Source organism: Hypanus sabinus, chromosome 9 (assembly GCF_030144855.1).
Source record: "Hypanus sabinus isolate sHypSab1 chromosome 9, sHypSab1.hap1, whole genome shotgun sequence".
Classification (NCBI taxonomy): domain Eukaryota; kingdom Metazoa; phylum Chordata; class Chondrichthyes; order Myliobatiformes; family Dasyatidae; genus Hypanus; species Hypanus sabinus.
Genome location: NC_082714.1, coordinates 1,931,914 through 1,954,221, shown reverse-complemented (window position 1 = coordinate 1,954,221; position 22,308 = coordinate 1,931,914). Strand labels below are relative to the sequence as shown.

Here is a 22,308-nt window from a genome sequence, read left to right as displayed (position 1 = left end):
CCGGGAGACAGAGCGATTAATAGACAAGACTTTTGAGCAAGTGGTTACACCAGAGTGCAGAATTCAGGGAGGAGATGGGTGAACACAGAGAGGTAAAGAGAGAAAGAAGTCAGTGCAGGGGCCCCCTGTGGCCATTCCCCTCAGCAACAGGTATACCCCTTTGGATACTGATGAGGGTGGGTGACCCATCTGGGCAAGGTAGCAGCAGCCAGACCAATAGCACTGTGTTTGGCTCTGATCCTCAAGAGTAGGGTGAAATCAAGCAGAGCAATAGTCATAGGGGACTCAATAGTTAAGGGAACAGATAGGAGATTCTGCAGCAGCAAAAGAGACACCAGGATTGTATATTGCCTCCCAGGTGCTAGGGTCCAGGACGTCTCTGAGCAGTGCCTTTTGAGAATAGGTTGAGTGAACTTGGCCTTTTCTCCTTGGAGTGAAGCATGAGAGGTGACCTGATAGAGGTGTACAAGATGATGAAAGGCATTGATCATGTGGATAGCCAGAGGCTTTTTCCCAGGGCTCAAATGGCTAACACTAGGAAGCATAGTTTTAAGGTGCTTGGCTAATTTTTCAGTCGCCCTCCTGTATGCAAACTCACCACCACTTTTGATTCTGTCCGCAACAGTGGTGTCATCAGCAAACTTGTATATGGTGTTGGAGCTGTACTTAGCCACCCAGTCATCGGTGTAAAGCGAGTAGAGCATGGGGTTATGTACAAGTCCCTGTGGTGATCCTGTGCTGATGGAGATTATGGAGATGTTTTTGCCAATCAGAACTGACTGAGGTCTACAAATGAGGAAATCCAGGATCCAATTGCATAAGGGGTATTGAGGCCCAGGTCTTGGAGTTTATTGATTAGTTTTGAGGGGACGATAGTGTTAAATGGTGAGCTGTAATCAATAAAGAGCATGCTAAGGTATGCATCTTTGCTGTCCAGATGTTGTAAGGTTGTGTCAAGAGCCAAGAGATAGCATCTGCTGTAGACCTGTTGCTTCGGTAAGCGAATCGGAGCAGATGAAAGATTTAACCCTGCCACAGTTGTCAAGCATGCCTTGTTAATTCCAGTCTAGTCCATAATCTCCACTTTGCCCAAGAGATGATTTCCAGCGATCGTACTTGCACCTCTTATAGCATTCTCAATCTCCAGTCTTCTATGTCTCTGATCTGGCTCTCAGCAGATTCCAGCTTTCATTGTTCATCCAGGGCTTCTTATTGGGGAACAGCCCTGAACAATTCATCCACAGTTGTTTTAATAAATTCTGTAATGACCATGGTGTACTTATTCAGGTCCTCAGATGAATTCTTGAATATGGCCCAGTCCACTGACTTCAGTTAATCTTGTAACCGTTTCTCTGCCTCCTGCGACCACCTCTTGATCTTTGAAGCCTTGCTTTTTAGGCATGTCTTATGAGGATAGGTTGAGAGAGCTGGGGCTTTTCTTCTTAGAGTGAAGGAGGATGAGAGGTGAATTGATGGAGGTGTACAAGATGATAAGAAGCATTGATTGAGTGGTCAGCAGAGACCTTTTCCCAGGCAGCAGTGGCTAACATGAGAGGGTATAATTTTAAGTTAACTAGAGATAAGTATGGGGGAGCTTGAAGGAATGTCTGTGAGAGAATTTTTTTTATATAGAGTGGTTGGTTTGTGCAATACAGTGCTGGGGACTGTGGTAGAGGCAAATACATTTGAAATAGTCAAAAGACTCTCAGGTGTCCACATGGATTAAAGTAAAATGGGGGGCTATGTGGGAAGGAAGGGTTAGATTGATTTTAGAATGGGTTAAAAGGTTAGCATAACATTGTGGACTGAAGGGTCTATACTGTGCTATATTCTATCTTAACAATATGGAATTAAAAACGATACTCAGCCATGATCTGGTTCAAAATGACACTGGTCCTATATAGCAAGTAGAAAATGCTGGTGGGGAGTTGGAGAATAAGAACTAATCTGCCTGGCATCAGGACTGAAGGATTAATGACAACACTGCAACAGTCTCATATATAACATGCGTTTATCACCACAGTGTAGCCAGCATCACCAACCTTTTCCCTGCTTATTTGCTGATGACGTTCATCCTCAAATCTTTGCTTTACAGCAGTCAGAGAAACTTGACGGTAGTCCCTGGGCACTTCATTATGGAAGCTAATTTTTTTTAAAAAAAATCATACAAAAGTAAGTTTCTCAAGTGTTAGATTGTTGCTTGCAACAAATATACATGATTAACTTTAAGTTGATTTTTAAAAAATTGACTTGGCTCAAAATTTACTCCAAAAATAGTCATTTACATAAAACAGCTCAGTGCACAATTAAATATCAATGTTCATACAGCCATTATCCTCAGGGAAGTGGAAATGAGCTTAGAAGCAAAGCCCCTTTGGAATGACTACATAGTTCTGGAATGCACTCTCTGCAGATTGTGGAGAGGTATTACAGCAAGCCTTTGAAACTGCACACTCTACAAAGGTTATAATGTTCGAGGGTTGTAGTACTACTGGCTCTGAAGTTGGAGGCCTGTAAATACATAACCCTCAGACATTAAAAGTTGCTTACACGAGGCAGGAATTCTGCCTGAAAGATGTTGGTCAATTAACATTAATATAGGAAAGGAGCATTTGAGAATTTATATGAGATGTAAGTGGGGTTGCACTTGATAGCTCTTACCATTTTTGATGCAGGGTTAATACACATGGAATTAGACTCTCTAATGTAAATCCAGTGGATTCTGCAAGCAGACTGGACCATGGCAGGGCTAGAAGAGAAAAAGACATACAGCTCGAGGGAGTTCTGTGCTTTCAACTGGAGATGTCATTGAACAAGAGTATAGACAATGGTGTGAAAGGAGCAACAAAGATGGGCTCACACTCTGTCACTTCTCCATCCTTGTGAGGTGTCACCAATTCCAGCAACTTATTTCAAAGTTGTGCTAAATACCTGCCTTTCCCCAGCTGCACAGAACCACTGTATTTGCTAATATAGTACCATAAATATTACAGATTTGAATAGCAGCAAACCCTGCACATGACAATGCAGTGTACTGACCTTGTTTGTGGAGTAATCGAGATAACAGCAATGCGGCAGCAGCTGTCATGGCAGGAGAATAAACAGAGATGTTGGTATAGAGCAGCGAAAGTTCACAGATGTAGTTAAAGAGATGGATGGTGTGCCTTTCGAGTGGAAATATTGCCAGCAGCACTTCTGCATAGTCCAGAATGGTAGGTGTCTGTAAAAGCAAATATTAAAATGTACCACACACTGTAGTTTTAAGAGATGTTCTCATAAATATTGCCATAAGCCACAGGAAAAGTCCACAACTTTTAGCTGAGGACCTACAATTCTAGTCTCCTTAAGTATACGGCTATCATCTGCTTAGACATTCAGAGAAATTGTTTGGAAAGTAAAAGGAGACATCATTCGATATTCATTTGTCCGTTTCCTCTTTATAAAAACCCTGGAGTGGAGTGTTTCAGTCGTGAGAAGAGATCAGAGAGACAAGGTGGAGGTGGAGGAGACCCTGTTGGATATTGATAATGTAAAATACTGCAAGTCTGGTTTATTGGCGAGACCGACAGCAGGGTAGCTTCATGGCTTGGTTGTAGCATGGACTAGGCCTCTTGCAGCTGTCCAGGAGAGAAGCCAGAGGCGTGGTACAGCATCCATGCTGGATTGTGGACTGGACCCTCCTGTCAGTGCTGCTCTGTGGAAGACAAGCTGGACTGCGTGTGTGTGTGTTTTTCTGCAGACTGCTGAGGGCTTGCTCATGCTGACAATCATCCATGCACCATCAATCTGAAGGACAGGTCACTCAGGAACTTGGGCTATATTATTTTTTTTGCATGACTATGTTTACTACCATCTTATATGTGCCTTGTGCTGTGTATGACTGCTGGTACTCTGTTTTATACCTTGGCTCTGCGGAATGCCGTTTCATTTGGCTTTATTCATGGTTATTACATGTTCAAAGTAAATTTGTTATCAAGGGACATACATGTCACCATATACAACTGTGAGATTCATTTTCTTGTGGGCATACTCAATAAATCCATAATAGAATAATAAACATTATAGAATTAATGAAAGACCACTCCAAGTGGGCTTTCAACCAGTGTGCAAAAGGCAAAAAATTACAAATGCAAAAAGTAGTAATAATAATAAATAAACAATATTGAGAACATGAGATGAAGTGTCCTTGAAAGCGAGTTCATAGGTTGTGGAAATATTTCAATGGTGGGGCAAGTGAAAGTTGAGTGATGTTATCCACTGTAGTTCAAGTGCCTGATGGATGAGGGTTAATACCTGTTCCTGAACAGGTGTGGGTCCTGAGGCTCCTATACCTTCTTCCTGATAGCAGCAACGAGAGAAAAAACATGGTGGGGATAACAAGGGTCCTTGATGATGGATGCTACTTTCCTGTGACAGCACTCCATGTAGAAGTGCTCATTGGAGGATAGATTAGTTGTGATGGACTGGGCCACATCCACTACTTTTTGTACGATTTTCTGTTCAAGGGCATTGCTGTTTAATGATCGTTGGTGTTGAATGATAAATAAAGTTGAACTTAAGAGGGGACACAAATGATGTATAGAAAATAAGGACACGTTTAGAAAGAGTACACTGCAGAAATGGATTAAATTACCAGAAATGATAAGGTGGAGGACCAGTACCAGGAATACCTAAGTGTGGTGGAAACAGTGCTGCTGATGACACTTGAAGAGATACTGAAGCAAACACTTGAATTGTGTAGGAATAGAAGGCTATGAATGAAGTGCTGGAAGATGGGATTAATATGGTGGATCCCTGCTAGTGGTGTGGATAATGGGCTAAATGCTTCTGTGCTGTTTGGTTGGTTGGTGTATAAAGCCCTGGTTAAGATTTTTATTGCCATGCTGTGGGTATTTCATTTTAGCAGTTCTAGAAGAGCAGTCTGGTCTACTTTCAGCTTGTTTGGGTTTGAGCTAAAGATAAGGGATTGTGATGCTTATACTTGGGATGACACTACATTCCTATCAGGACGGTGGAATTGGGAGAAGGCTCTAGAGAACTTTGGGTGGAGAGGTTGCTCTGACAGACACTGTTGTGGGTCGAGGTCTTTTTGGTGGGAACTGGGAGCAGACAGAAGGGAAGGTGGCTGAGAATGCCATCCCACTTGCACAAGGTGCTTTATGCAGCTTTAAGGAAGAAGGACCAGTACTCCTGCGGGGGAGCCTGTTTGTTCAAGACGGATTTCGAGTGACATTCCAAAGGTGGTGTGTGCTTTCAAGCTGACCATGGATCCAGAGCGCGAATTAAAGACAACTTCGAGATGAGCTCCAACTTGTGTGCACGTTCGGAATGGGTTAACTGTAATGGGCCCTTTTTAATTTTTTTGCTTTTCCTACTAACTGTTCAATAAAGCTGAAATTTGTAAATATAGTTTCCTTATAATTGTAAGCAATGTACGATCTGTTATTTCTTGCGGATGGGTGATTGCATGGGGACAGTAATGACACAAATTGAGGTTTGGGTGTGTGAGAGGTCCCAGCCTCCCGGGGTTGGTGGGACTCAGGTTATTATTGACCCTAGATGTACAGGGATTGAGAAAGGTGGTTTTCTCACTGCTGAGTCCACTGGCTGTTAGCAAGGGGCTCACCAGCCGATCTCCAGAGCTGCCTGGCAAAAAGGGGTTTCAGGTGCAACCAAGTTAATATCGGAGAGAGCTTTACCTCATCACTGACCAGTCTGTTCATTTTGGTGAAATTGGTTTTCCGTATTCTGCTTCTAAGAAAGCAACAGATGTCAGTACAGCAATGAAAGTTTGCAGCTGTAGTTAAAGATATCAATATGTGTTTTTCTAGTGGAGACAAACCTGCTATTCACTGTATGTTCTACCCAAACAGGGACCTGGGGAGTGTCACTGAACAGAGACTGAAGAGCATCAGTACATATTTCATTGAAAACGGGAACACTAGTGGACAGTGGCAAGGAAGGTATATGACATACTGATCTTCATTGGCCAAGGTACTGAGTACAAGACTGGCACTCGCATTACAGATGTGCCAAGTGATGGTTAGGCTGCAGCTGAAGTATTGTGTATAGTTTCACTCACCACACCATAGGAAGGATCTGACTGAGCTCAAGAGATATAGTCTGGGCTTGACTATCAATGGAGATTGGATAGGCAGGGGCTGGAGCACAGGAGGTTGAGAAGTGACATGAAAGAGATGGTTAACATTACGAGAGGGTAGAGAGTCATAGTGATGTGGAAAGTTAGAGGATATAGGTGGAGGAGGTCGAGAGGTGACATGATAGAGGTGATTAACATTATGAGAGAAGTAATGACTAGGTAGAGAGCTGGAGTGTTTTCCTTGGTAGCTGTGTCTAAAGTTAAAGGATATAGGGTTGAGATGAGAGGGAGGAAACTTGAAGTCCCAAGGGGTATATGTTTTACACAAAGACTAGCTGGTGTCTGGAATGAACTGCAAGAGGCATCTGGGTAGGTACCTGAATGAGCAGAACAGAGGAGATGGAATTAATGCAGGCAGGAAGGAGTGGTGCAGTTGGGCTAAAAGGCTTGTTTCTTTATTGTACAACTCCGTAACTCCAGTGTGCTGAACCAACTCTGCCTACACCACACACTCCCATTGAAAGCAAGCACGATCTGCTTACAGAAGATTCATATATCAAACATAAAGGAATTTATGTGCAACAGACTTATAAAATTTGTAAGACATTATATAACCATATAACAAATACAGCATGGAAACAGGCCATCTCGGCCATACCGAACGCTTATTCTCACCTAGTCCCACTGAGCTGCACTCAGCCCATAACCCTCCATTCTTTTCCTGTCCATCTACCTATCCAATTTTACTTTAAATGACAATACCGAACTTGCCTCTACCACTTCCACTGGAAGCTCGTTCCACACAGCTACCACTCTCTGAGTAAAGAAATTCCCCCTCATGTTACCCTTAAACTTTTGCACCCTAACTCTCAACTCATGTCCTCTTGTTTGAATCGCCCCTGCTTTCAACGGAAAAAGCCTATCCACGTCAACTCTATCTATCCCCCTCATAATTTTAACTACCTCTATCAAGTCCTCCCTCAACCTTCCACGCTCCAAAGAATGAAGACCTAACTTGTTCAACCTTCCCCTGTAACCCAGGTAACATTCTAGTAAATTATGATGAGTTTTACATTTTTTGCCTTGCATAAGCTCATTTTATTCCAGGTACCATTGTAGTTTTGACTGTAAACTAATGCCCCTTTGTTCAGTTCTACATGCATTTGTACTCACTCACTTTAATTTTTCCTCGAAGTGCAGAAATTATCTCTCCCATCATCCGCACTAGGTCTTCATACTTGTAAGTGTTGTCCGTAAGCCAGACTGCTTCACGAATTGTTAGGATCTCCTTACTAATAAAGCTACAGAGGAAGAAGTTTAAATAATGAACCTGTAAAGACTTTGCTGCAGTTTTATGAAGGTAGAATGGGTGTTTGTCAACGTTACCGTGTGCAGATAACCATACAGGCTATCCCCAACAACTGGAGCCTGCCCCTGGGTACAGAGCGCAGCATCAGGTACCGATCGACATTCGCCACAGTGATGTGCAGACACAAGCTGGAGAAGTCCTTCATGCTGGTCACTTCCACCAGCCAATCAATTAAAATGTATCTGCAGAAAAGGAAAGTCATTGCTTACACCAGAGCAATTTCTACACAGAATCACTTTGTGTATATATCAAAACAGGATAAAATGGAAACTGTGCAGGTGAGAGCACTATAAACAGAAGAGATTCTACAGATGCTGGAAATTTTGAGCAATTCACACATGTAAAATGCTGAAGGATCTCAGCAGGTCAGGCAGCATCTATGCAAATGAATAAGCAGTTGATGTTTCAAGCTGAGACACTTCATCAGGACTGGAAAGGAAGTGGGCAGAAGCCAGAGGTGTCTCAGCCCAAAATGTTGACTGGTTATTCCCCTCCATAGATGCTGCCTAATTTGCTGAGTTCCCCCTGCACTGAGCAGCCGATTCAAACAGCTCTCCCAGAAGTACCCATTCAGGCTGAACCTCTTCATACAATGGGATATATTTCTCTTTGCTATCCACAACTTCTCAATGTCAAGGTACTGAGCAAAAATGGAAACTATCTCTGAAAGTTTAGTCAGCTTGTTTTATTGATTATAAAAGCATCCAATGTGATGCATATAATTTAATCATTACATAGAGTAAGCTATTTTATTGGTTCATGGCAAAATTGGATTTTCAGCCACTACACAGGACTGAGAACCCTACTGAATGTTCTAGCATATGTTGTTTCTAATCCACTGATTTATTTATTTACTTAGAGATACAGTGCAGAACAGGCTCTTCTAGCCCAACAAGCCACACCACTCAGCAACCCTCCTATTTAACACTAGTTTAATCACAGGACAATTTATAGTGACTAATTAACCCTCTAACTGGCACAACTTTGGACAGTGGGAGGGAACAAGCATCCTTCGGTGGACACCCAAGCACTCATGGGAAGAATATACAAACTTCTTACAGACAGCATTAGAATAGGCATCCGTTAGTTTTGTGAGACAATGGATTTGCGTCTTGGAAGGTTTCCAGGGCTCAGGCCTGGGCAGGGTTGTATGGGAGACCGGCAGTTGCCCAAGCTGCAAGCCTTCCCCTCTCCACGCCACCGATGTTGTCCATGGGAAGGGCACTAGGACCCAAGCAGCTTGGCATCGGTGACGTCACAGAGCAATGTGTTGTTAAGTGCCTTGCTCAAGGACACAACATGTTGCTTCAGCTGAGGCTCGAACCAGTGACCTTCAGATCACTAGACTGATGCCTTATCCACTAGGTCACACAACAACACAAGTCAGCGTTAGAATTAAACTCAATACATAATTGCCCTGAGCTGTATTAGCATCACGCTAACCACTACACAAGCGCGACACCCCAAATAATACAATGATACAATTGGACATCAAGTTGTTTTAATGACGCAAGTTAAAAAGGCAAGACAGAAGTACCCACAAGAAAAGGAGCAAACTGAGCAGAATAGGACAAGTAGATCCACCTACTATTTTGGGCTGAGTGCGGGTAGGTGGGACTAGGTGAGATTAAGGGTTCGGCACGGACTAGGAGGGCCAAGATGGCCTGTTTCCGTGCTGTGATTGTTATATGGTTATACTATTGATTTATTTTATCTAAGTATCTTCTCTCGAAGCTGTTGATCTCATTTCAATTACCTTTGTAACGTACTACTGGTGGGAAAGAGTCCCACATATCTGTTATTGAGGGTCATGAATCCACTCATACTCTAGCTCATATTTTAGGAATGGGCCCTTATTAACTGTTTGAACTCTGCATGGCAGAGCATAAACTTTGGCAGAAATTAACTGGGCAAGTGATTTGTGCTGTGTAGCAACACTAACCATGCAAAACCAAAAGTACAATTAACAGGCAATTCACCCTTAATTTGCCCTTTTAGCCCAATGCAGTTTCAGTAAATCTACAGGCCTTCCTGAGATATAGTGAGAGAAACAGGCCACATCGATACCAAATGTTCCTGTTCCTTTATTATTCAATTAACAGACTGAAATAATTACATTTACCTCATTGTGTCATTCATGCCTTTTTGTACTTTGAACATTTTTTGCTTGAAGGATGGACGGGAAGACTGAAAAATTTGGGCTACAAGATCTTGAGGGTTAAGCTTTAATCCAAACAGATTGCCATTTCCACAGGCTTTGGCTAACACCAACTGAAACGGAATCATAAAGGTGTGTTAATCAATTCAAAAATTACAGCCCACTGTAAGATCCTCACCTCAGAATTCTACTACTTTCCCAGAACAAACCAGTCATACTCTACAGTGTTAACGCGGTTGGCTGTGGAGCTGACCAAATGGAAGAAAACAGATTGCAAGTAGTTATGTGCAAATGAAAGGATCAATATTTTGCAGTTCTTAATAACAGTAACAAGCTGTGACATTTTGCTTAACACTTTCATCACAACCTTTGGATATAATCTTCTCATATCAGTTGCCATCTAATGGCTAAGACCATCTTTAGCTTGAACAGAGTGAGCAGTTCTTCCAACTGAATTCCACTTCGAAATCACCTTTGCACAACGCGACAGGCATAGAACCAGGTTTTGAGTGAGAATAGTTTCTAGCTAACTGGAAATTCCTCAGGTAGCGGGACATTTCTTTATGAACATTACTTAGATATTTTAATAGATTAATAATATTGAAATCTCTTTGCCCATTGACTTGTTGAGTGGTAAAGGAAATAAATTTTTGCTCCAGTAACACATACCTGTGCTTCCCAGCAACCTTTTGTTGCATAATCTCGCAATTTTCTCAGACTCTGAAGGTACCTCCCCGGATCAGTCACCTAACAAAACAAAAATTATCCATAAATACCCAACAGAATGTTGCAGGTTGGCACAGAGATATGGAAGATCTTTCAGTGTCCTTTTTTTAAAACAAATCTTATCCAAAAGTGAAAAATAAAGGGGCTGAATTTAAGATTCAAAGTATTTGAACAAATTAGAAATGCATCTACCTCAATGTCAAGTACAAACCTTAGAACCTAAATGTTTGGCTACGTGTCCCATTAATCTTTTTTAAATGATATTTCCTCACAGTATGGAAGCTGTGAACTCATTCGATGGATTTAAAATCATCATCACCTGCTGTACTACCTGTTCAACCAAAGGCTTTTCTGCACTTGTACATTACCCATAGGCTCAGCTGTGACAGGGACACTGAGCCACCTCACTCAGTTGTGGGCTTATGTTTGGATTATGAATCTGTGCAACTATGGCAAACACTGACTATGTCAGTTTGTGATCTATCTACTTCCCTGTATCTCATTAACTCTTCCCCATTTTCCGACGATCCACCAACACCAAGTCTAACTGGCTATTGTACACTTGTGTATCAGCACTCCACAGTCACCAGGAGAATACGCTAACTCCACTGAGGTCAGGCCACTGGAGCTGTAATGTACATTCATACACCTGTTTGTGAAGTGGATCTGTGACTCCCTACCCAGTAACCAATGCCCACTTCACAATCAAACAGAAATGGTCAGTCAGTTCAGGATGCTCATGCCAAGATACTGAAATAATTGACCATTAAAGGTACATAACCTTGTGGTAACAAAGTTAATTCAAGTACACATTTAGCTTCTCACTGGATACAAGAATTCTCAGTGACAGCTGATGACAGAGCTCAGCCTCTTGAAAGATCACGCTGTACATTAGCACTTTCTGGATGCTGGAATAAATGAACTTTCATTTCAGAAAAGAGGAGTTAGAAAAGATGGAGGCACAGGATTTTTGCAGACCCAGATGACTTCTTTCAGTTCAACCGTGAAACAGCTTATTCTTCTGTTCTCATGTCTCTTTTCTTTTCAAGATGGCTGGAGTACTTTTGGGAGTCCATGATCTACAGCTACAGCTCAAACTACAGTGCTCATGGGTGGTGAGTTCGCATTCTTGGACTCCCTGTGTGGCTTTTGGGGTGTGACTTTGTGGATGACCCAGTTCCTTACCAATGTTGCCCACTGAAGCGTCGCGAGAGATTGAAACATCGAGACAGCAGACTGTGTGTGCTGCTGTTGGAAGCCCCTTTCACTTGACCAATTTCTTTCTCTTGATGGTGAGTAAGAACCTGTGTCATGTTGATGTACACACACAAGCCACCACCGCGAGCCTCACCACACAGAGCTGCATCTCTGTTAGCCCAAAACAAAGCGAGCCTGTCTAGATGCACAGTGGCATACAGAACTCTGTCACTAAGCCACGTTTCTGTCAAAACAATAACTCAGCAGACTCTAAACTCATGCAGATGTAGTCCAATTTATTGTCCAAGGAGCGGACATTGGAGAGCAGAATGGATGGGAGAGCCGGCTGGCTAGGGTTCGTTTCCAGCCTAGCACGAATCCCTGCCTGCTTGCCGAACTTCCACACACCGCTTACGATGTCCCCAGCCCCGGCCAGTGGCACCAGGCGATGCCGAGGACTGCAGGCCTGGTCCCCGAAGCAGGCCGAGGTCGTGAGGTTTCTCCAGCAGATCCCCGTGAAGGTTTGTTGTTGGGCAATTTCTGTACCGTAGCAGTGTCTGGCAATGGTAGATGCGAACACCGGTTGCTCTGTTGTCCACATGCCCTACTTATAAAAAAAAAAATTGTACCCTCATGCCCTAGTTAAAATTTTAATTATAGTAACACCAGGTCTGGAGAGGCTGTTGCATGCTGCTAACATGTCACCTCAACCTTTCCTTATAGTTCAGGTCTCTTTGTGGGCTTTGCTGCTTTGGTGAGGGGGTGGGGTTTTGGTGCTTTTGCTGGAGGAAGTGGGGGAAGATTGACGTTTTTGCTGCTCTGTGTGTGTGGGGAGGGGGAGGAGGCTTTGGGATTCTAAAGTTTCTGTCACTCATTCTTCGTTTTTTTAAAAAATGTTTTGTGGATTTCTGTGAAGAGTAAGAATTTCAGGCTGTATACCATAAACAATTACAGCATGGAAACAGGCCATCTCGGCCCTTCTAGTCCCTGCCGAATGCTTACTCTCACCTAGTCCCACCGACCCACACTCAGCCCGTAACCCTCCATTCCTTTCCTGTCCATATACCTATCCAATTTTACTTTAAATGACAATACCGAACCTGCTTCTACCACTTCCACTGTAAGCTCGTTCCACACAGTTACCACTGAGTAAAGAAATTCCCCCTCGTGTTACCCTTAAACTTTTGCCCCCTAACTCTCAACTCATGTCCTCTTGTTGGAATCTCCCCTACTCTCAATGGAAAAAGCCTATCCACGTCAACTCTATCCGTCCCCCTCATAATTTTAAATACATCTATCAAGTCCTCCCTCAACCTTCCATGCTCCAAAGAATAAAGACCTAACTTGTTCAACCTTCCCCTGTAACCTAGGTGCTGAAACCCAGGTAACATTCTAGTAAATTATGATGAGTTTTACATTTTTGCCTTGCATAAGCTCATTTTATTCCAGGTACCATTGTAGTTTTGACTGTAAACTAATGCCCCTTTGTTCAGTTCTACATCATTCTGATATTAAATTGAACGAATGTATACTTACTGCCTCTCTCTGGTTCCTCTCCCACAGGTGGAACGAACTAGGTAAACAGCCATGACTAGCAGATTCCTCAAACAATGATAGAGCCTGCTTCTGCTTCTCTTCATCCTATAGAGGAAAAGTACATTTAACAGCTTCCTGCTCAAACATTAACACATACTTATAACAGTACTTGATGTGCCATGGTACCAATACAAGGGCAGTAACTGCACTATGACTTGAATAGAGTGAGCAGTCTGAGATAGACAATTTCAACTCATACAGGGGAATGATGTGGTGATAGATAGGAGCTACAGGGAGGTAGTCACCCCTAGGTTACAGGAGACCAGTAGCTGGGTCTCTGTCATTAGAAAGAGGGGAAATGCACAGCCAATGCAGAGTACACCCGAGGCTGTTCCCCTCAATAATACAAGTATAGGGGATGACCTACAGGAAGGAGCCTCAGTGACTGGGTCTCTGGCACTAAGTCTGCTGCTGTGGCTCAGAAGAGCAGAGAGGTGAAGAGAGTGGCAGTGTTGATAGGAGATTCCTGTCAGAGGAACAGAGATAAGGTTCTGTGGGCACGATAGAGACACCTGGGTGGTATGTTTATGTTGCCTCCCTGATGCCAGGATCAGGGATATCTCGGATTGGGTCCGTGGCATTCTCAAGGGTAAGGGTAAACAGCCAGAAGTCATGGTACACATTGGCAACAATGACAGGGGGAGGCAAGATGAGGAGGTCCTGAAGAGATTTTAGGGAGCTACAGTAGGTAGAAAGCTGAAAAACAAGACTTCCAGGATGGTTGTCACAGGACTGCTGCATGTGCCACGGAGGGCAAGAACAGAATGATTCAGCAGGTGAATGCATGGCTAAGCAACTGTTGCAGGGGGCAGGGATTCAGGTTTATAGATCATTGGAATCTCTTCTGGGGAAGGTATGACCTGTACAAAAGGGATGGGTTACACCTGAGCTCGAGGGGTTCCAACATCCTTGCAGGCAGGTGGCTCATGTTGTTCAGGTGGGTCTAAACTAATTTGGTAGGTGGGTGGGAACCTGAGTGATAGGATTGAAGATGAGGTAATTGGTTTACAGAGGGAATGTATAGTGAGAGTCCTAAAAAGGGGAGGCTGATGATAGGTCAAAATTGCAGTGAACAGAATGAGTTGCAACATAAAAGGTGAACAAAATCAAAAACGGTGAATACAAGATTAAAGGCATTATAATTAAATGGGGAATATGGAATCTGTATATGGAATAAAGTAGATGATCTGTAGGAAAGAAGATTATACCTGGGAGCTTAATGTCCAAGGATACATATTGTATCAGATAGGCAGGCAGACAGAGGGATGGCATAGCTCCGTTGGCAAAAAAATGCAATCAAATCAGTAGAAAGAGGTGACACGGGGTCAGAAGATGTTGAATCATTGTGGATAGAGCTAAGGAACTGCAAGGGTGAAAAACCCTATTGGAAGTTGTATGCAGACCCACAAACAGTAGTAAGGATGTGGTCAACAAAGTACAACAGGAGATGAAAATACATGCCAAAAGGCTACAGAAGGGCTTAGACAGATTAGGAGAATGTTCAAAGAAATAGCAGGCAGAAGACAATGTTGGTAAGTGTGTGGTCATGCACCTTGGTAGAAGAAATGAAAGGGTCGACTATTTTCTAAAAGCAGAAAAGTACAAAAAAAACTGAGGTGAAAAGGGACTTGGGAGTCTTTGTGCAAGATTCCCTAAAGGTTAAGAGTTCGGCATGGACTAGGAGGGCCGAGATGGCCTGTTTCCGTGCTGTAATTGTTAAATGTTATATATGTTAATTTGCAGGTTCAGTCTGTGGTGATGGAGGCAAATGTGATGTTGGCATTTATTTCAAGAGGACTAGAGTATAAAAGCAAGGATGTAACATTGAGCATTGGTGAGTCCTCACTTGCAGAATCATGAACAGGTTTGTGCCTCTCATCTTAGAAAGGATGTGCTGAAACTGGAGAGGATTCAAAGGAGGTTCACGAAAATGATTGCAGGCTTGAATGGCTTGTCATATGAAGAGTGTTTGATGGCTCTAGGCCTGTATTCGCTAGAATTCAGAAGAACAAGGGGTGACCTCAATGAAACCTATCAAATGGTGAAAGGACTTGATAGAGTGGAGCTGGAGAGGATGTTTCCTATGGTGGGAGAGTCTAAGTCCAGAGGACACAGCCTCAGAATAGATGGGCATCCTTTTAAAACAGAGATGAGGAGGAATTTCTTTATCTAGAGAAGGATGAATCTGTGGAATTCTTTGCCAGAGGCAGCTGTGGAGGCCAAATCTTTATGTATATTAAAACTGAACTTGACAGATTCTTGATCGATAAGGGCATGAGGGGGTACGGGGAGAAGGCAGAAAATTGGGGCCAAGAGGAAAAATGGGTCAACCACGACGAAAAAGCAGCACAGACTTGATGGGGCAAATAGCCTAATTCTGCTGTCTCTATGCTCTTAACTGTCAGTGGGGTGGAGATAAATCAGCAACAAGGCAACAGCTAAATAAGCACAAATACAGGTTTTTACGAGCCTAGTGAAGGTTGATAGGGAAGAAAAAGAGGAATTTGAGAGCATGGGATTCTAGGATAGAGATTCTGTAACAGCTCCAAAGATAGAGGGTGCGAACCAGGAGGGAGACAGGCCAGAATAGTGTTCAAATTGTCAAGCCCCGAAGTGACCAGACCCAAACAAAGGGCTGATGCAAGGTCAAAGGATAGCGAGAGATCAGGTTTAATTACCACTATACCAACCTCAAAGAGACTCAGGACTTTGGCTAAACAGTAGGTTAGCGATGCCATCTTAGCCTAAAAAACAGGCAATAATACAGTATGTAAAAACTTGCTGGATATATTACAACTCTCGGCACATGTGGCCAATTAGTTCTGCAATTTCCAACATTCCATAAAGTCACGCAATAAGGAAACAAACCGCTTGACCCAACTTATCCATGCTGTCTGTGTTGCCCAGTGAGCTACTGCTGTTTGGCCCAGAGCCCTCTCATATCCACGTACTTGTATAGATTAGCTTCAAACGTTGCTAATGTGCCCACCTAACTGCTATTTCTGGCAGCTCATTCCAAATATGCTTTGCCCTTTCTGAGAAGCTGGCCCTGATGTCCCTTGTAAATCTCTTGTCTCTGATCTTAAACCTCTGCCCTCTTGGGGAAAAGATGGTATGTTTGCATCTTGTCTATGTCACTCATGATTTTATCTGCCTGTTAGGTCACCCCACAATATCAGGGAATGGAATCCTAGCCTATACAACCTCTCCTTGCAGCTTAGTCGACTTCTTCTTTTGCAGTCCAAAGACATACTAGATAGTAGGTTAATTAGTCATCGTAAATTGTCCTGTGATTAGGCCAGGGTTAAATAGGTGGGTTGCTGGGTGATGTGACTCCTTGCTCTGCACTGTATCTCTAAATAAAATAAAAATATTATGTCGATGAATTTATCAAACTTACTGAGTGTAATTGGCACTTGTTCTTTAAACTATCGTAGACAACTGCCTTACAGCAGCTGCCAGTCAGAGACCACGGTGGCCTAATGAACAGCCAAACAAATGGGCTAGCATCAACATTCAGACTCTCGGCCACACTGAAGAAGTGGGAGGCCTTCAGTCCATTCACTTCAGCACGGCCTTCATCAGCAACTGAAACTGAAAATACAAGTGCATTTGATTACTTAACAGACAGCAGTGCAGTCCCATTCAGCTGTATTTTAACCACAAGCCTGCTACAATTCAAAAGATTGCTCAGAACACCAAGCTAATTCATTCCAATGCAACTTTCAAGATGACAGTAGGCTCGCATCAACAATCTGGATACGTAGAATAGTATTGCACAGCACCAACTCTTCACCCCATGATGTTGTGCCGACACTTTAACATATTCCAAAATCAATCAAACTCTTCCCTCCCACATATCCTCCATAAATTTAGATATATCTCAGTTAGAGAAGCTGCTTATTCTGGATTCCAAATTGGAGAATTGTAAAACCCATCAATTTAATTGTTTGATGTTTGGTCATTTTCCAACTAGATCAGAGAGGAAACCACAGTACCTCCACTAGCAACTCAAAGTGCAGATTACCCCAGATCCAGCAAGACAATGGATTGGCGCAAGTTTTAAGTTCTGCACATTTGAAACAGGCAATCAATTCATATTAATCCTCAATATACATATGCAATTATCAGACAATTATTGCACGCTACACCTGATTTTTTATACAACCGACTTACTTAAACTACTTGGTCAAAGTAAACTCTTTTGTTAAGAGAAGACTATGTACACAAAGGCATATAGAATTTGTAAATCACTCCTCAAAACTGACAACAAGTTTTGCAGTTCTTCATAACGGATGTGAGCCGGGCAGATATTTGGATACACTTGGAGTTTTACAGAAACCAGCCACCACTGCGCTATTTGACAAAGGTGAAAGGTAATTGGTCAGATTGTAAAGTACATTTCCTCAGGAGTGCTGCTGTTCTCACAGGAGGAGGTAAAAATCTCCGAGAAATACTTTGAACAGGGCAGCCCTGACTGTTAATAACACAGAAACAGATAATCTGGACACTTTCATATCATTGCAAGTGTGGGCTTGGTGTGCACTGAAACATTTAATATGAGGGTTGCAAAATATACCACAGAAATACAAAGTATCTTGAAATGTTTAATTAAAAGAAATTACTACACAAAATACCATTGAGTCATGAAGAAAATGCAATGAGATTTCCATTTGAAACAAAAACATTTTGTACTTTTATAAATAGCAGCTGATCCTCCAGATTGTTATTCATAGTTTACTCAAATAAAAACAGAAATTGGAGTCTACAAACACAAGACAGAGGATGGCAAGTTGGATTGATTCAACAGGTACAAGGTTTATGAGAATGTCGAGTGGTCAGTTCACTCAGCACAACAACAGAAGACCATTCAGGTCATAATTCAGTCACACCATCAAATTGCCTCTGGTGGGCGATGGAAAGAGCCAAGTATTTCACTATTGCATTTAATCTAATGAGAATGATTATGGGAATGAAAGGGGTAATGTATGAGAAGTGTTTGTTGGCTCTGGACCTCAACTCACTGGAGTTTAGAAGAACGAGTGGTGATCTCATTGAAACCTACTGAGTATTGAAAGACTTTGATAGAGTGGATGTGGAGAGGATGTTTCAAATAGTTGGGGAGTCAAGGACCAGAGGGTACCGCCTCAGAATAGAAGGATGCATATTCTTTAGCCAGATGGTGGTGAATCTGTGGTATATTTAAAGCAGAGGCAGAGGTTGACAGGTTCTTGATTAGTCAGGGTGTCAAAGGTTACAGGGAGAAGGCAGGAGAATGGGGTTGAGAGGGACAATAAATCAGCAATGATGGAATAGCAGAGCAGACTCAATGGGCCGAGAGACCTAATTCTGCTCCCTTATCTTATAATGCAATATCTTTCCACACAAAGAAACAGAAAATGGAGACTGCACCACGAGACAGTGGAAGTAAATTGGGTTGATTCAACAAGAATAATTAAGAATATTGCCACCTTGTCTCCTTAAAGTTGTAGATCGTTTCTGGCCAGAATGTTACAGAACTGAAATCTGCACATATTTTCACACTGCACTACCCAAGTTCTCATACCATTTCCACTGTCCTAAACTTAATATCAAATTGCCCTCAGAAGAACTTATGGATTCTGCTTCACAACTCTGTGGAGAGATTTCCAAATTCAATCATAGTCCAAGAGTTTCTTTAAACCTTCCATTGGATATTTGTGTCTCATCAGTGGAGCGTTATATAAAGCAGGATTAATACTTACGGCCTTCATTGTAAAGGTATGCTATCCCTAGCTTTATAGCAGCCTCAAAGTTTCCACTTTCTGCAGCCCTAGAAAAGAGAGAGTCATGAGGTTCAAGGCAGAGATTTCCCTCTGCGCCCAAGCAGAGGAATTGAACACTTTGGCTATAATATTTTAACAAAAGCACAGTCAACAATTAAAAATGTGCATCTCATACATCCTCCCTCTGAGCAGAAAGAGCCAATGCTGCAACAAACAGTGATTGGTTTAGGCGGCTTCTCAAGGTCTATCCTGAGAAAAGCACCTAGTGATCATACAGGGGAATGTGTGGTCACAGTCTGGAAAGACTGGGGGGTGGGGATAACGGCAAACTTATCTCAAGGCCATGGTACAAGGAGTAGTTTGAACCATGAATTTAAAGTGTGAATCAATATGGCAGATTTGTTGGTGGTTATTCTCCCATAGGGGAGAGTTGAATGGCAAGCAATGATAGAGCAAAATATATATCAAACAGAATAACTGTTATCCAAACAAGATATATTAGGGTAGCCTCACATCAACAGTAGACAAAGAAATGGATTCTAAAGTGGTAGTTTATTTGGAAAACAACAATAGAATTGAGCAGTCAGCCTATTCAGATGGGCAACTTGAGACTGAAGGAGTAAAGCCAAGGTTCTGGGACAGCAGGCTTTGTTGAAAAACGAGGAAATATCAAACTGGTTTCACCAACTCACATCTAGATGATAGTCTCAAAATATGGAGTTTACCATTCAGGACACAAATGAGAAGAAATAATTTACTCAAACATAGTGAAATTCTCTACCCAGATCATAGTTTATTCAAGACAGAGATTGATAAGACTTTTAGACACTAATAGATTTAAATGGATAGAGAGCTAGTGAAGGAGAGTGGCACTGAGACAAAACTGGACAAGAATAGTCAGTACCAGGTAAATGAGGAAGGAATGGGTGGAGACGGTGAATGGGGAATGGATGGACATGGGGAGGGAAAGGAAATGGTGAATTGGGAACAGGTGGACGTGGGGGGAGAGAAGAGATAGTGAATGGGGAATGGAGGGACACGAGGGGAGGAGATAGTGAATGGTCACAGGGGAAGGAGGAGATTGTCAAAGGAGAACAGATGAACATGGGGTAGGACAGGAGATGGTGAATGGGGAACGAAGTGACATGGGGAGGGGTAGAGAGGAGGTGAATGAAGAACAAATGGAGATGGGGATAGGAGAAGGTGGACAGGAAATGGATGGACATGGGCATGAAGAAAGATGGTGGACTAGTGGGCAGAAGGGGAATGGCAATCAGGTGGAAGATGGTGAATGCCTACTGCTGCTTCTCTATCTCCTTTGAAAATCAGGCACGGAATCAACAACCATACCTTTCAAAGAGCCACCGATTTATTGGAGATGGCCAAATCTCCTGAAAATTGGCATGAGCCCACACACTAGAGTGATTGTCAACAAGGGATTTAAAGAGAGGGTGTACCTGAAAGGCAAAAGTAGGAGTCAACATCTTACACAATTTATATTAAGAATAAAGCATTCTGAAAAATAGTAAAGTGGGCAAGCATTTAAAGACAATCAGGGTCACAGTGTGAGAACTCTTTGCCAGCTGTGATTGTGACCCATTGGTCTTCGGAACACTTCATTCCAAGGCTATGCTCACAGAATGAGCAGAGCCAATCAAACCCTACTCAGCCCAACCAGCACCATTCTGAACCCCGTTGCAAGATCTGGACAGGCTGTTGAGAAGTACACAGGATATCTACAGCACATCCAACCATCTACCCTGGGCACCATGGTAGCGTGGTGGTTAGTGTAACACAATTATAGCTCAGGGTGTCAGGTCTGTGTTCAATCCTGGTGTCTTCAGGAAGGGGCTTACAATATATGTTCTCCCCATGGAATGCATGGGTTTCTTCCCACAGTTCAAATACATACTGGTTAGTTGGTTAATTGGTGATTGTAAATGATTAGGCTAGGGTTAAATCAGTGGGTTGCTAGCAGCTGGAAGGGTCTATTCCACGCTGTATCTCTAAATAAATACTGGTTAAAAGCTGCAGAGGGTTGTAGACTCAGCCAGCTCCATCATGGGACCAGCCTCCCCTGCATTGAGGAAATCTTCAGACGATGGTGCCTCAAAAAGTCAGCATCTGTCATGAATGACCCTCATCACCCTCTTCTCATTACTACCACCAGGAAGAGACACACTCAACGTTTTAGGAACAGCGTCTCCCTCTCACCCCAGATTTCTGAATGGACAATGAATCCAAGAACAATACCTGACTATTTTGGCTCTTTTTTTCCACTACTTATTTATATATATATTTCTTATAGGAATTTTTTTCCCCACATACTGCACTGTAGCCCTGCTGTAAAACAACCAACTTCATAACATATTAGTGATGTTGGCTTGAACATGCAACAGAAATATAGGTTGTTCCTGTGATACGGGAAGGGAATTCAGAGATTGTCACTCCAATACATAGAAAGAGTAACAAAAATACGCCAGTGAAGCTCTGTAATTGGTAAATGTCAGATGCTCAGGTCGTGGGTACAAATGCTCCTCATTTACGCCCAGCTGCACTTGCATCTCTCTCTGACGTGTAGTGAGAGAGCAAACAGAATCTTACTAGTTGCTTTCATACTGGAATTTTTTCAGTCTCTTCACACTGGTTACTCAGAGTAAATGACAATTAACTTACCGTTCTGAAATGCAAAATATCCTGAGCCGGGAGACATTCCAAAACATAAAGCAAAATATCAGCTGGAAGATCAAGAAGCGTCAGGGCAGGAGTACTTTTCTTAGTTTTCTGTGTTGAAAGTAGCGAGACGCATTTTACACATTTACAGCGAAACACTGAAAGTGAAAGATTGGAACAGTGAAGAAATTCGATTTTAATTAGAAATCCAAGCTCCTCAGCACAAGTCCACAACAGACACAGCAGCCAGAGCTTGATTTTTTTTTAAGATACCCATAGGTTTCCCACAACTCTCACAAGACAGAGCAACCTGCAGTAGGTCAGGGAAAACCCAGAGTAACACTTTGGCTGTATTCAAAGGTAATCATACATGACAATTAAACTTGAACTTGAACCAGCTGCTATACAAGTATCTTGCTGCATGCACACTGGCACATTCACATAGTCTGAGCAAGTAGCATGCTGCCCACTGGCTCAATCTCAAAAGTTTCTTCAGATATATTAAGTATAAAAGAGATGCAAGAGTACATAATGGACCACTGGTAAACCAATGCTAGAGAGGTAGTAATGGGGAACAATTAGCAGACAAACTAAATAAGTATTTTGCACCAGTCTTCACTGTAGAATTCACTAGCTGTATGACGGAAGTTCAAGAGTGTCATCAGGCAGTAGTGAGTGAAATTGCCATAACCAGGGAGAATGTGCTCGGGAAACTGAAAGGTTT

General features: G+C 42.5%; 1 protein-coding gene across 1 annotated transcript in view; it reads right to left on the bottom strand.

Moving 5' to 3' along the window:
* The window catches only part of ccnf (cyclin F), a 38,795-nt gene that overhangs the window by 9,881 nt on the left and 6,606 nt on the right, over positions 1–22,308 (bottom strand). Inside the window, exons 2-14 of the mRNA XM_059978622.1 lie at positions 21,588–21,742; positions 20,262–20,368; positions 18,891–18,958; positions 16,547–16,740; positions 15,837–15,890; positions 13,087–13,191; positions 10,297–10,374; positions 9,592–9,740; positions 7,487–7,651; positions 7,278–7,401; positions 3,040–3,220; positions 2,662–2,749; positions 2,043–2,142 (exon numbers count right to left, since the gene is read on the bottom strand). Of these exons, the coding sequence (XP_059834605.1) occupies positions 2,043–2,142; positions 2,662–2,749; positions 3,040–3,220; positions 7,278–7,401; positions 7,487–7,651; positions 9,592–9,740; positions 10,297–10,374; positions 13,087–13,191; positions 15,837–15,890; positions 16,547–16,740; positions 18,891–18,958; positions 20,262–20,368; positions 21,588–21,742 (1,568 nt within the window). The remainder of the gene's footprint in view (positions 1–2,042; positions 2,143–2,661; positions 2,750–3,039; positions 3,221–7,277; positions 7,402–7,486; positions 7,652–9,591; positions 9,741–10,296; positions 10,375–13,086; positions 13,192–15,836; positions 15,891–16,546; positions 16,741–18,890; positions 18,959–20,261; positions 20,369–21,587; positions 21,743–22,308) is intronic.